Genomic DNA, 16,432 nt, shown 5'->3' with positions numbered 1-16,432 from the left:
AAAAAGATATAGGGCGCCACCAAATGGTTTAACTGTGAACTGCAAGGTAAGCACCGTGCACAGTGCAGCGATAACTAAACCCTGGTACACATACACCCAATTGGGCGAAATTTAATAATTTTTACTCTTTTGTAGTCAAAGACACTAAAGGCCGAATTATTGGTTGTCGCTAAAGCTTATCCTCAGTAATTTTTCAGTTATTTGGGATGTGTTAAGAGTGTTTGTTTTTTTCCCCTCCTGATGTTCTGGAATAATAGTTGGGTGTGACAATCATAACTGTCAAAGCTGTTCATTATTTACGAATGTATATCCTTATATTTGTGGTAAATACCGAGTTTAGGCAAGTCACAGATTTTGCAATTGTGACATATGAGATGATAATGATAGCCAATTAAGGTTTTGGTTGTGCCAGTTTTGCTGCCACTAGCGGAAACAAAATGTCAGCACAACAGCACAGTTGACTAAGTCAATAACTAATTAACTAAAATACCAGTGTACTGGCTAAAAATGTTGCCAACTTGCCATTATTGTTTAATATGACTTAGATTAAAAATGAAATTAAATTAAAAATGACAAAGAGAAAAGTTTGTCACAGCAATGTAGTCACCAGATATATCTGGAAAAAAAATAAAAAATAGGCAAGCTAACACCTAGCCTATTTTTTTTTTCTTTTCGTCTTTGTATTTTCCATCATTCTAGATGTCCTGTATCACCGTCCATGCTGCCCATCTCACAGGTGGGTCTTTGTATTATGACAGACAGTGTGGTGTGTTGTGTTGGTCATCTCAAGTACACTACACATGATAAGAGCTGCATACACAAACCGTGCATGCTACAGTCGAAGCAAATAGGCCACGTGGCTTGTTTATTTAAGTGTGCATATTGGTTGTTTTAGTTTGTGTGTTATTGTGGGTGAGTTGAGATGTTTTGCCAGTGTTTTTCAAATGAAAGTGGTCATTTTAAACACAGCTTTCAGATGAGGTCATGTATACGCTGCTTTGTTACGTTGTGCTTCTCAAATGAAATCCAGTAAAAGTTTTAATTACACACCGTAAACAATAGCTAGCGTGTTTACTTTCATTTTAGTGACATTATCGTTCAGATAATGCACAATGAATGAATACATGTTTACTGGAATCCAACCATTCCGCCTGTTTTCATGTAATCCCCAGAGTCCAATACAAATGTGCTTTACCTCTGAAAAACATACACACACCAGTCTGCACTGGATTACAGTGATAGACTCGTTTATCCGTCGTGGTATGTGAGAGATGTTTCCAACAACAAGGCTGAAGAGGATTTGAGCATGACTGGTGGCAATGAAGCTGACAGTGCTGCAGTTTGGTTTATTGCACACAAGTTGTCTTGTACTTCAGCCTCAAGTCTTACTTCCTCAGGACACTGATGCTATGAATCGGGGAAAGGTTAATTAAAAGTGAAAAATGGTACGGCCGGCAGCCAGATGGCTTTCATAAAAATGCCCTATGAGGCTGTATTAAATCACAACAGTGACCTCTGCAACAAAAACGCCAGCATTCATTCATCAGATAACACAAAGTCTGCACTTTAAGAGATTTTCAAAATCTTTATGTCATGGTGTAGTCTTGCAGTCTGCCATTTAAACACTATTGTACAATCTACAGAAGGATACGAAACGTGATTTGGTCGCATCATTGCACAAGACAAACATTTCTAAACTACAGATGTTAGCTTCCATGAAAAATAGAACTTTCAAGGCAATGTTAAAACACTATTAATGCAGAATTCCAGATATCTGGCAAGTCGGAAATTTTCTTTGACTATAAGAAAAGTGTACAGTAATGGGCCAGAGTTCCATTTTACAAACTAGGGGCAAATAAATGTTCCCTTTCAGTGAGATGTATTAATCACAGAGAGATGCACTGAAATACTTTAGAAATTACATTTATGACATACATTTGTTCATTATATAAAATTTTGCTGTCAACACCAAATTTTCTTGACGTTAATATGTTCTATGCAGCCCCACTACTCTAAACACAATATTCTGATTAATGATGAGTTTGTGGAATATGAGGTATGTAGAATCCATTCATCCATTTTTTTTTTCATCTTAGGTGTTGGTCATTTTGCCATAGATAACGACCAATCATGACTCAGCTTCATAAAACAGGTGAGCCGTGATTGGTCATTACCTGAGCCCTGAGCAACTGTGATGTTCCACAGCAAGCGGCATTGGCAAAATGGCCAGCCCCTGAGATGAATAAAAACGAGTGGATTTTGCTGCTTAACTCATATTCCAAAAACACAATTTTAATCAGAATGCCATGTTTAGACTAGTGGGTGTAAATACAACATATGCCTTGAACCCAGTTGGTTTTGCATGAAAATTGATGCGTATCATAGATCTCTACATGTCTACACAATCTCTGTATGAAATACGACCAAGGCTCCAAAAATATTCATTTTCATTTGTGTATTCACAAACAAAGTCAATACTAGCTCATCAAGGTCACCCACAACATTTTTGTGAATTATTTGACTTCTCAGAAGGCTTGGATAAAACAGGCATTCAGTCAAATGTGTCAACAAAGAAATGATAAAAGCAAAGTTTGTTGCAAACATGTGAGCTTTCGGTTTTTAGAGACACATTGCCCAGTAGGAAAGTTAATAATTGGGTCTGCTCTCCGCAGTAGGCCCAATCTTCAAATATTACACTATACTCTGCTCATTGACACAGAGAGAAATGTTGCATCTTTTGATTTCAACCTAGCCTCGCCCATTTTGTGTGTGCGCATATATGGCATATATATCCACACAATCCACTGTCCAATAGAAATGAGAAAGGCGACACCTTCATTTGAAGAAGTAGTCCATGGTCCAGGCTACTTCAGGCTACTTGTACGACGTCCGGGCCTCTCTCAGTGACCTGTCATACGGCATGGAGGCGAAGAAAGAGTTCCGCAGCTGACAGTTAATGAAGAACACAATGATCAGCACCAGCAGAAACAACAGGAGGCACATGACGATGTAGGTGAGCAGGTCCGGTTTGTGGAGCTCGCCATCTCGGAGCCCCCCTCCTCCTCCCCCGCGGCCCGCGGTGGGTCTCAGTAGGGCGGCCACGCTCACCAAGCTGCCGTGAGACACATTGACAGTGGTGGGGGCGCTCGTAGAAGACTGGGCCATGAGCGCTAGGTCAAGGTGTGGGGCACTGGTGGAGTTGAGGAGGACCTGCCTCAGCATGACCTATGTGGGCTCAACAGCTGACTGGTTGGATGAGAGGGGAAACAACAGACAATGCTTTTTAGACATTTGCATTGAGGCATCATGCTTGCTTATGAAAGTGTTTTGATCCAATCATTGGAAAACTTTGATGATACTGCCAGGTCAAGATCTGTTAAAAGCAGCCCCAACGTTGAGCCATGCATTAAATAAAGTGGAATACAATTCATTCAGAGGACTGAGAGAGCACCAATTTGTTTGTCTTTCAAAACAAGTTTCCATGAAGTATCAATCATTTGCTCTGCACTCGGGGCACACCCACACAGCCTTGAACTGACCTGTCACCTCGGGCAACGTATCTTCAGGAAAAAAAAAAAGTAAATCCCTTGTTTCCCAACAACTGGGCATAGGACTAATAAAGACAAGCAGAGTGAAGGGATCTCAAGCAGTTGAAAGGATTCAAAAGTGATGCATAGAATTAGCAACGTTTCTACTTGACAGGTAAGTTTAATCACCTGTTTTAAATTGTAATTGACTTTACATTCCAAAACATTAAAGTTCAAACAGATAGCATTTAGGGCACTATTTGCATAGATGGTGCCTCTGTGCTGAGGACCAAATGCCAGCAGAAGGAATTTCCTAGAGATGCGAGCTTACCTACATTGGGTCTAATCCGCCTCCACGCTGAGCTACACTGCGTGCCGTGCAATCACGAAAATAGAAATCCAAGATTATAGTGTTATAGTAACACTTCAAACTTCATAACACTACAAATAAGCATAGCACCCATGGCTATTGTCGGCTGGGTTAATGCTATCTTAGCAAATCTTGATAGCTGTTTCAACACTACAAACTCCCCCTTTAAGGACAAATGTGTAGTGTGAAGATGCATATAGTGGTTCGAACTCAAACAAAAGTTTTGTGCTACTTTATAGATATATTTTTCTGAAAAGAATTTGAGGGACTTCTGAATTGTACCACAGGAAATCAGGGATGTTTCACTTCTGGTTGCACTCCATTTAAAGAACAATAGTGTTTTTCTCCAAAATTCAATTAATGAGGTGCTATTTTGATATAATGTAGATAATATGATGAAAACCTGCCCATTTTCTGTTCTCTCAAATTTTAAAACATGCTGCTGAAGAGTAAAGGAGCTTTTGCCACAAGTATAACAATTTATAGGTACTATAATCGTTCAGCTGTCCATTCAGCCAAAGTGCTTGTCTTCGTCACGCCCATAAGAGGCGGGGTACATGATGGCTGGTCACCAATGGCAGGACAAGTCAGATAAACAATCATTTACACTCATATTCACGACAATATAGAATTTGTTTCTCAAAAAAGAAAGGATACTAAAAAAATAATGCTGCAATTTAACATTTAATTCAGTGATTCTTCATATACCACTAGAAGTTGCCCACGTACCAATCGGTATAGGCCTTGCATACAACATGTTGTGAGTATCTGAGTTTTAATGATCATGCTTTTGGAATGTGGGAGGAAGCTGGAGTATACCCAGAAAAGAAAGGAAAAAAAACACACACACAAGCACTGGGAGAACATGCAAAATGTACACATAGGAATCAAAGCCAGCACCTCAAAACTGAGAGGCAGATGGCGAACAATATCAAGGTGCTGCATGCAGGTATAACCACTACATTCATAATATAGGCTATCATGTCAGAATTATGTTCTAGTTTTCAAGAAGCTGTCATTAACGTTGATTCCTGATTGGCAGTGAGCACTCACGTGGTCCCTCCAGTTCACAGCATTGCCCAACAGTTTATATGTTTGTTTGTTTTTTAATGCAGCAATGCAATGTTCTTATAACCACAATTTTAATAGGACAAAACTACACAAAGTGTATTTGAGGGTCAGTTAAACTTGATAACAATTGCTTTATGTACACACCTGGCTCTGAAATCAAATTGGTTTGGTTCAGCAGGACAATGCCCTTGATTGCTATACCATGTGACTTTGCTCTTTATGAAATGCTATCAAAACCTTAAAAATAAATAAATAACAATAATAGTCACGACTCAAAAGAGGGACTTACTTGGGTGCGCACTGCTGACAGTGTCACAGGTGAGAGTGGATAGGACGAATCCGAGCTCCGCATTCCTGTCGGTTCTCTGTTGGGTGCCGACAAGACTCGCCGAGGACGCGTTGTGGAGAAGCAGCTGTGCGACTGCTTGCACGCTGCGCCCTGCACAGTCCATATGTATCTGGGTCGGATTCAAATGAAAAACGCACAGACACCGACCAAACTGAACTTCAATCCAAGGTCTTATCAGGAGCAATTACCCACCAAAGAATCCGACCAGTATGTAGAAATTACTGTTATTAAAAACTATCTTGAACCGACTTGACGCTCCTGTGAGCGATCGCGCGCATGATTTCCTCTTGTGCGTCGTAGAATGCATCGCAACAAGGCAGCATGCGCTTATGCGCGCAGCATGCGGAGCGCTGAGGAAGGACACGCCGAATCTTGCCTCTTCGAGTCCGCGTTTTGCTCCTCCAGTGCCGTTGGCACAACCAGAGAGACGTGGATGCGATTAATGCCCCGGTGAGGTTAGAATGAGCAGAGCAGTGAAATTAATGAGTCACATAGCCTAGGTGGAGCAGCAGGTCGGTTGCTCCTATCTTCGCCCTTTTCTGCATGTCTGTGTCACAGGGGAGAGAGCAGATCAGTGCGTGCGTGTCGGGGGCGTGTCACCTGACAGGGATGTGCTACAGTAAAGTCACAAAGTAGACATAAATCTTAGGTTCTCTATCTCTCTCCCCAAAGTAATGAGAGGATGTTGAATGAGCTATTTGTGGTGGGGGCATGGAAGGGAATGTCTCACATTGCAGTGACTGAGGGAGGACATATAGGAAGGCTGTGAGATTTCATGTCTGGTTATCAAGGAATTCTTATGACAGTATATAAAATACAAGAGAGAGAGAGAGAGAGAGAGAGAGAGAGAGAGAGAGAGAGAGAGAGAGAGAGAGAATATCACATTTCTTCTATTGCAAATCAGCAAATGTCCTTTATTATTATTAATTATTAATATTATTATTATTATGGAGCTCATTAAAAAATGACCTTGCATAAATCTCATTATGGACATAAAGACAATGTGGGCTATACCTTCAAGTTTGGCACATACTTTCTTCTCGAATGCCTGCCAACCTCTATTTAGTTAGAAAACAATGTCAGTTAACATGTCAAAGTCAAACTGCCGGCGTCACAAACAAATGTAGGCTAACCTGTAACATGCTGTGGTATGAGCGGAAACGGTAGCGAGCCATGCATGTGTTGTTTGATAGCAAAAGGCTGGCAGATTTTCGCAGGTACTTATTTATTTGGTAGCCAAAATAACCAACTGAGAGAGCACAGCAGTCTGAGTACACGTCACTGAGTCCATGACAACAATTGTAGTAAAAAGGTCAAGGAAGAAGACGTGACCTATTGACATAGCAAATTGGAGAGACGCCACCATGTGGCATGGTACCGTACTACTATAATATGGACTTTTGCAAACAGCTCAGGGAAGTTTTGTTGTGTACTGAAATTAAAATAGGCAGGTTGTGACGGGAAAGGCATCCGGTGGAATAAAATTAGAATTATTTTGAACTACAGCTTTACTCATGACCTAGTTTAGTTTATAGTTTAGTTATTTCTTGGTAGCTTTAATTCATCAGTATGGGTAGCTTTTACTCCTTGTTAAATCAAAATATCGACCCTACCCGGTGGTTCTAATCCTCAACCCAATTTTGCGGTAGATAGGCTATATGCTGTGTTAGTTATTTCACCGAATTTAAGTTACTGTTTTTGCACAGTGGAAACAGGGACAAGATCTGAGATGGACGACTTTTCCGCAGGCGTTGTTATGGAGAATTTGGCATTTATCGACCAGGCTACTGCATTATTACACCACGCACCGTTGATAATCCCATATGCTGGGGCCGTCATAAATCCTGTAAGTGAGTGGAAATGTTCAAATTTTGTGGTTTCATCAGACTGTGATGTTGTCTCTCTCTCTCTCCCTCTCTCTCTGTGTATTTGATTTGACACTTGAGTGCTAATGACACAAAGCCAGGCCTACTCTTCTTCCATGACGCTTCAGACATGAGCGTGGACACAGAAGGGGCCGACCCTGAAAGCCCTGGCGGCCTGTTTCATATTCATTTGCACCTGTTCTGTCACAACAGAAGGGTGAGCAGGCACTCTGCAAGGACACTCACACTTTCCACACAGATATGCATATTGCAGCAAAAAAAATAAAATAAATAAAAACAAAAAAATGCTGATTGTTACAGAATTGAAAGCTGTGATCATTGAGACGAAAAACGTTTTCGACTACAAAAACCCCCCAAACCATTTTCATTTAGTGGCTCACATGAAGTCCACATGCAAATATAAAGCGTAATTACAAAAGGGCAGATTATTATTTTTTTCCTTGATACAATGTGCTTTTCACATGGGAAATTTAATCACAGCCCAAAGCTTTGTTTACACATGTGACGGGTGCAGCAGTAATTGCGGTTTATTACACACATTCCCTGCATGGCTGCAGGCTTGCTACTATCCTCATCATCAGCATCTACTATCCACAAGGCTAATCTAAAAATACATTGAAGAAGCTGGGGGGGGGGGAAGGCTAAACATTAATGAAAATACCCTCAAGTTATCAGTGTTACCAGTATTAGCGAGGACTATTAGCAGGATGAAATCATCTTAATCAGCAGATGTGATCGGGTTGCGAGATGCAAAGACGTTTTCATCGTCCGGCTGGAAGGTATTAAATTCAGTGGCATGTCACATGTCACTTAATGTCACTTTATTTGACAGTGGCGACACTATTGGAACTACACTGACACATAATGGAAGGTGCGCCTAGTGATTTTGTATTAAAAATACCCATACTCCCAATTAGCAAATTTTAAAAATTCCTAGTAGTATCGTGAAATTTAGCATTATTATCTTTTGCATTGGATCTCATGACACTGTGCAGATGCACCTAATTTTGTGGCCAGTGCATGTGTGGCAAATTACGGTAGCTATGAGATTGAGCTCATTAGCCATAAGCGACTAGTATGGAATTTTGATGAAGAAAAGTTTAATTGTGATTCTACAGAGATGTGCAGGCGCCATTAAAAGCCCTAACGAATTAGTGGTTAAAAAAAAATACAAAATACAAATTCAATGACCACGTTCACATAGATTCTCTCTCTCTCTCTCTCTCTCTCTCTCTCTCTCTCTCTCTCTCTCTCTCTCTCTCTCTCTCTCTCTCTCTCTGTTGCTTTTTATGTTTTCCCCATTATCTCCCTTGCGCTTCCCTCTACGCCCATCATTCCCTCTCTTTCTGATTCCTAATCCACTTAATCCATGACCAAAAAAAAATATTCAGGGGGGGAGGACAACTCATCCATGAAGCACACTCCAAGCTTTAAATTGGAGATAAACAAAATAAAGATGAACAAGAACGCTCCAATTATTCTTCTGACTTTAATAACATTGAAGAAAAAAAGAAACAAGTTAACAGAAGGTCCACGGTCCCAAATGCATTCCTTGGAAGTCAGCAAAGATTATGTGTGTGTACTTGCCCACACTACAAACAAACGCTGAGGGAAAATGTGATGCACATTGCACAGCACTGTACTCTATTATGCAAATTTTTTCTCCAATTTAAAACAGTTCGTAGGTGTAAGTTTTCCAAGTTGCTAATGACTTGTTTGACTTTTACAGTTCTCTCTTTTCAGCATTGACTTTTTGGCCGCTGTTTCCATGTCATCCTCTGCAAAGCTCTCCATTTCTGCCATGTTTACAGGGGGGTTCCAAAATGGCTGACCCCATTCTAAATGCCCATATCTCAGAACCTACTTGATGGATCTTAATGAAACTAAATACACCTTATGTTGAAGGTCATAAGTTTTATTGGTTAAATTTACAAAGAAAAGTACAAATATTTGTTGGTTCTATGACAGATTTTCATAAATATTCAACACCAAGTGGCAGGTTATATTTTGGAATTACAGCCCAAGTGCTTTTTAGGATGTTCAGAACTTCCTTTCCTATGTTTTGTGTAAGCTCGATGTTACACACAAAAACTTGAAACGTTTCTACACAAGTTGTGAACATTTGAGGTCATTCCAACGAAAATTGTCAAAATTATTGGCCTATGAAATGGGGTCAAACATTTTGGAACACCCTGTATATCCATGCATGTAAAAATGCTATCGCAAAAGTAGTTGCATTACTACAGTTACAGTTCATAAAATATTAATTTTGTGTTTGCTGTGTATGCCGTTTAAAGTTACTCTTTGTCAGACAAAAACTAATTATTGTTTTATAGTCTCTTGGAGAATACACACACAATGAGCAGCGCACAGAATCCATTCATCGAAATCAGATCAAATGTGTATTGCCTAAGATTCACATCAGTTGCTTTTTCTACACATCATCCCTACGATATCTATGATTCCTACATCCCACTCTGCAGGCGTGACCAATCAACCCACACTTAATTCCGACTGATTGCAAATTGATTTGCCATGCCTGGAAAGTGAGGCGCAGGTATGACCTAATAAAAAGTGGGCTGTTGTGTTATGCTGCTCGTGCAAGATCAATTCAGTAATGCGCTCCAAGACAGTAAGACGAGTTTGAGATTAATTGTCTGACAAGGAGTGAATTTACAGCAGATGGCCAAGACCTCGGATGGAAAATTAGTGTAGAAACCAAATCAAATCAAATCTTATCATCTATAACTAACTCTAATCTGTACAACCAACACAACTCAGTGCAGCTCTGCTTATCATTTGTCTTTGATCAGAACCATCTATATTGGCAAAGTATGTAAAAAACATCAGAATTTTTTTCTACGGTAGTATGAGCTACACTAGTATTGCAGCAACAATCAACTATGCCAATTTATGTAATGCAAGAGTACTATTAGTGCTGCAGTACCATAATAGCACCTGTGCAAATGACAAGATAAAGCGACCAATACAGTATTACAGTTTTACAATGACATATGTGCAGGTGATGCAGATAATCGTTGCATCATATTGTGTTGGCCGCACCAGAGAACCAGAGAATGTCCTTTATATTCTGACTTCTATGTCTAAAACAAAAATTAAATGTACCAAACACAGAATCCCTTCCTTTTATTTTCTCTATATTTGTGTTCAGTTCTTCCATGGAGAAAAACAAAAATCAGCAAGCTTTTAAGATTTTTCCTTCGCCAGTGTAGCAGCCACCCGCGGCGGCGCACCTCACACATGCTACAATTAGTCACTTGATTATCTCACCACAACACCAAATGCTATGCAGACCATTAAAAATAGCGCCACTGTAAAACTAACTGATTAGGAGCTGTCATGCAGGCCTACCCCCTCCCACACACACACACACACACACACATATGATTAGGACCACCACAGAACATGAAATGGAGGCACATTTATAATTATACCTGCACAAGTCATTATGCAGCCAATCAAGAATAGTTGCTACTAAATAGTCTGTAATCTGAATAGAATAACATGAAAGGACAATTAACTTTACAATTAATTAACAATGTCTTTTTATTCATGTTGAGTTAAAAATATGACTAATGACTTATCTAATATAGTGTATTTAGCTGTATAACATTTCACTCATGTCACACAACTGAAGAAAATAGTGAGGTTGTTTCTGCTACCTCAGGGATAGATTTAAGTTTGTGTTGCTCAAAAGGAAAGTTAAAAGAATCGAATGTCATCACTAGGTGACAAAATTAATGGCAATGCAGAGTTTTGGTGTGTGTGTGTGTGTTTTTTTTATTATTATTATTTTTTAGTTTACTGTAGCAAACTATTATTATTATTATTATTATTATTATTATTATTATTATTATTATTATTATTATTATTATTCATTTATTTATTTTTTACACTTTTGTAAATGGCAAACTAAATAATTTCCTAAATTAAGGGGCATGCAGAATGCTAACTGATTCCGAAGTATTTTTCAGTGTTCATCCTTGATCCACTACAGCTAACAATGAATGGCCTTGGCAGATGGAATTGTCTCAAAATGACAACGAAAAGAATTCGCTCCTGCTATGGTTTTCCTTTTCTTCTTCTATTAATCTTCATTTGCATTGTTCCGCAGTCTCTATGCCCTGTGGTACCACGTCGCCTCTCACAGGTCAGCCTTGGGACTACGACAGAAATCTGGTTTTGGGGAGGAGATGGAGAGGTATCCTTGAGGAGAATCACGATTGCCATTTGTAATTTAGTTAAGTGTGTGGTGTGCTGTGTTGGTCATTTTGACTTCACCACACACTCTGGGAGTAAACACATTCGTGTCATTTCTTTTCCTCATCATGTGGGGCTCTCTGTTATGAATGAGCATGATGATGAATACTGAAACTAAAGCAGAGTGCCACATAGGAGCGAACACGCAAAGCAGCGCGGCAACATGATCATAACAAACACAAACGGAAAACTCTGCCAACACAACGTTGACGCAGAAAATACATAGATAATAAGGAAGAATAATTAAAGTGGATGGGCAGACCCACAACAGGAGCTAGACATGAGAATAAATATACGACAAGGAAAGAATGATAAATGAAAGCACAACACAAAAACAGTAACAGAGGAAAGCAGCCACACAGGAGCTAACTTTTCACAACAAAATACCAAAACTAAGATAGCACAAAGAAAGCAACATCTAAATTACACACGTTTTGAGGAAAGTACAAAACTAACTGAAACTGAGAAGAGAGGAAATGATGGTACATGAGCTTATTGCTCTGTAACAAGGTGTAAAATAGCAAATCTCACAACAGTAAAAAAAAAAAAAAGGATATCCACTTCTATGCCATTTCTGTGACTCTTCCAGTCTCTTATCTCTGTTTTAACCTTCCGATGCCAATCTATCAAACACTAAGCTCTTGGCTTAGGCCACTTCTCTCTGAGAACATCCTGTTGAAACCATCTCAGGGGCGTCCATTTTGCCTCTTGCTGTCGACTGAAAAAGTCATCACAGTTGCTCAGGGCTCAGGTAACGTATGACCAATCACGACTTGGCTGTTTTCTGAGTTCAGTCATGTGACATTTTCCAGCTGAGCCGTAATTTGTCATTACCTGAGCCCGGAGCAACTGTGATGACATTTTTTGGTCGACAGCAAGTGACAAAATGGCTGCCCCCTTTATGGTGCTGAGGGGTTGGTTCCCTTTAAAGCTTCGCAAAGGTGCGGTACTGTTGCTCAGTTATTAAGTGTTGTCTTGGTCTCATGATGTCAAAATGGGAACTGTGGACTAAAAACTAATTCTAACTGAACCAGGAACTTCATTGGCATATTTAGGATCAAACACACCTATTGCATATTTTGCTATTCAGTTCCTTGTTAGAGAACAAGTGGTGCAAATGAGCCTAAATACCTACTCATTAAAAGCATCAATATGTTGATGGTGAGGAAACAAACAGCAATTGATAGGGGACGGGATAATCACCAATCAAATAGATGCACTAATGTAAGCTAAAATCAATTGATGGTGTGCATAGCCTACTAATTGCCCACAAGATTTAGTACACAATCTAATAAGAATCAATACAAGTACAAAGTACAAATACAAAATCCAGTGTTACCATTTCAACAATTGTGTATACGAAATAGGTACGGCCCAACTTCCCTTGACTCAAATGAAGCTCCATTAACCACCTTCTGCAGCCACAACCTCACTTAGTACTTATGCCGTACTGTACATAAAATGAAGCCCTATGAACAAGTGGCCAATCTGACGCTTTGAAACAAAGCAATTCTACTCTGTAACTGTGTTTCTGTGTCTATTGTTAACATTTTCAGTTGTATTTTCCTTTATGGCTCCCATATGATTTACGTTATTTCTAACATAATTGCAATTCTAATCGAAATTGCTATTTAAAAACAAAAGCAGACAGGAAGGCAGACTCCTGCATTTTGTTGTTTGCTACCCTATAATGTATTTCTTCCACATAAAACACCACTGTTATAGACCTAAATAAATGTTACAAAAGCTCAACAGAAAACAGTCACTGAGTGAGTAAAGGAGGATGAAGAAAGACACAGAAGCAACACAAAACAGAACAAAGCGGCGAGCGAGGCAAAGTGAATCTGAAGATGAATGGTGTTATAAGCAGCCCATAAAAGGCAAAGTATGTTGTAGCAACATAAATAAAGTGAAGCACATTGTTGCTGTACATTACGAGCAGCAGCTCTCCTATTGCAATAAACACAACTTCCTTTTGGTTTCCCAATCATTGTACATGCAGGCACTCAGAAAAGGTGGGTAGTGTTTGATAATACAAATTTTTTTTCCAGTAGTTTGCGTCATCAGTCACTATTATTGGCACTGTGGTACTATTACAGAATAATTCCAGCCCATCCCAAACACTGGGCGAGAGGTGAGGTACACCCTGGACAGGTCGCCAGCTAATCTCAAGACACATATAGGCAAACAAACGTTTGCGCTAACATTGACACCAATGGAAAATTCAGAGTCTTCAATTCACTTACATGCTTTTGGAATGTGGGAGGAAATCAGAGTACCTACCAGGAGAAAACCCACACAAAAATGAGGGGAACATTCAAACAACACACAAGAGGGCTTGAGCCAGGATTCGGATTCCACACAGAACTTCTCAATTGTGTGGCAGACGAGTTATCTGTTACCTTCAGATATCAAACTAAGCAAGAAAAAACATTGACAGAGGCTAGCAACTTTAGCTAGCCAGCCACACGTACATTTTTTGCACATGCACTGAGCTCAGTCAGGGAAGTACAGAGCCCCTAAAGTGATATGTGAAAAAAATAAATAAAAATAAATGTTTCTCGTCCGGACAAGAAACATATTTTATTTTATTTTATTTCTCCCATGTCACTTTAGGGGCTCCGTAGGGAAGTGCTTCAGTGATGACTGATATATTTTTTTTATTATGCAAATGATATTGTAGAAACATGATCAATATGCACTTTTCAATTAAAAAAAAATAATGTGTACTAATAAACACCCGTGCAAATTGATAATGGAAAAGATTATAAGATCAATTCTAACTTTGTCAAGTGTTATTTGAAACAAAACTGTGACCATGCCATACCAAAGTACTTACACAATTCTGACATTGTTCAATAAGCTGTGCAGTGTTGTATTCAATGTTGTTCCTCATATGTGTAGGAATTATATCTTCACATTTGTGAAAGTATTGGCAGAAGTCCTCTTATTCTGTACTACATATCCTGTGTGTACGTGAGTGGCCGTAAACATCTCGGCACTCGTCACACGCCTTGAGGACGGAGGAGGTTGCCTGGAGGGCATTGTGTGTCAGTCAGTGCCCACATCCATCTCGAAGGTATGCGTTCATTCCAGCAAAATTGGTAGAACACTTGACAGCTCTTTTATTTTTCGTCCGACAGCACCCTGGCAGAACCTTCTTAACCAACTTCATCGATGATGGGCCTGCTCCACAAATGAGATTTTGACATTTCACCAATCATTTCAACTCATAGAATAGTCTCACTGTTATATATTGTGTTATCATTTTTGTAATACTGTACGTACATGCTCTGACTGCTTACAACGACATCAAATAAATACAAAAATAAAGGGCACACTTTGACTTTGAATGTAAGTCAGTAAAAGCTATATGAGAATTTCATTTTGTTCTGATAGGGTTTAGTCTCCGGGGTGTTTTTCTCTAATGAGACTCTGTGATGAGAAACTGATGGCTTAAAGGAGTGATTGATGCGCTTATTAAATATACGGAAACATGTTGCTCGACTGTTTTAATGGCACTTTTGAAGTGCTGACAAGGATGCCAAGAATAGTCGGGTGAATATCAACAATCAGAGACACACTCATTATTGTAACTGACAATAAGCCACAAAACCAGTGGTATCATCTACTACACAAAGAGACATTGCCAATTAGAGGCAGTTAAATAGAAAATGTTCTATTGCCCATTAAAGGGGCATCAGCTCAGGCCTGTAATGCATTTGAGGACCCACTAACAAGCAGCGAAAAAAGTTGCTGCAAGTGAAGACTTGGCAAAAACATCTCCAGGGAGGAGAAACACTCATTTTACAATGGCCTCCAGACTTCAAGCACTCATTTACTGCAACTATTTTCATCCAATTTTGTCAAAATATGCTCCTCTTTACAATCATATGACTATTTTTTCCTGAGTCCCACGTCACTCGGCAGGCTTAGAAAGCCACACACATTCAAAGTCATAGATACAGCTGTGCAGAACAATGAGGTGGTGACCCCAAGTTGATTTATATATATATATATATATATATATATATATATATATATATATATATATATATATATATATATATATATATATATATATATATATATATATATATATATATATATATATATTTATATATCTATATGTTGACCCTGTTGATATATACAGCAGCAGCTTCCCCTTCCGAGGCAGGCTGAGGACAACAGAGGAAGCCTCCAAATCCTTGGAATCCTCGTCTCGTCGGAGGCAGGACCGGAGTTCACGTTCTTTGAGATAGAAGGCAGATGGAGTTGTTGAGATGAACGGAGAAGAGAAAGAGAGTGAGGATAAAGAGTCGAGAGAGGCGGTGGAGGGAGGCCTAGTTGAGGGTGGGAGGGGGTGGGGGGTAGCAAAGATCTCGCCTTGGGCCTCTGGGACAAATTACACCAGTGAGGAGGATGTCAGTTAGACTGTATTGTTTGAACACACACACATGCACACGCACACAGCTTGAGCTAATAAAGTGAACTGCTGCTGTGACGGAATCAAACACACATCCACATTGACAGAGTGTGTTATTAAGTAAGGCCCTTAAGGCTGACACTCGTATCCAAAGTCTGACAAGAGAACGCAGACGGAATCAGATAATAGAATATCCTATCAACTTCCAAGCGCACAGCATTCTTGGACCGATTGCGTTGAAGAGCCAGTCATTCCTTTTGTTTTTGTTTGTTGTGTGCTTAATTACAGCAATTTGTGTGCACAATTAAAAGATAGTGCTGTGCTTTTTTTCTTTTCTTTTTTTAGGTCTGTACAGCACCAATCTTCAGTTAACTAGTAAAGCACGGAAAATAAACACAAGTCCAGGATGGTAATGATTCAAATCGAGTGTCCATTCATTTATTCAACTTAACAGCTTTAGCTTCTGACATTGATGCAATGATGTTTGATAAGCTGTCAACGTGGGGTTATTATCAAGCAACA

At 39.5% G+C, this 16,432-nt stretch overlaps 1 protein-coding gene across 1 annotated transcript; it reads right to left on the bottom strand.

Moving 5' to 3' along the window:
* Positions 1–1,572: 1,572 nt before the first annotated feature.
* On the bottom strand, positions 1,573–5,914 carry smim32 (small integral membrane protein 32). The gene is made up of 3 exons (XM_077532223.1): positions 5,510–5,914; positions 5,258–5,407; positions 1,573–3,246 (listed from the first exon to the last, which is right to left on the bottom strand). Exon 3 carries the CDS (start codon positions 3,220–3,222, stop codon positions 2,875–2,877), a length of 348 nt encoding a protein of 115 aa, XP_077388349.1. The 5' UTR covers positions 3,223–3,246; positions 5,258–5,407; positions 5,510–5,914; the 3' UTR covers positions 1,573–2,874.
* Positions 5,915–16,432: the final 10,518 nt, after the last annotated feature.

This window comes from Festucalex cinctus, chromosome 9 (genome assembly GCF_051991245.1).
Source record: "Festucalex cinctus isolate MCC-2025b chromosome 9, RoL_Fcin_1.0, whole genome shotgun sequence".
NCBI lineage: Eukaryota > Metazoa > Chordata > Actinopteri > Syngnathiformes > Syngnathidae > Festucalex > Festucalex cinctus.
This window is presented reverse-complemented; position numbering and strand designations above follow the sequence as displayed.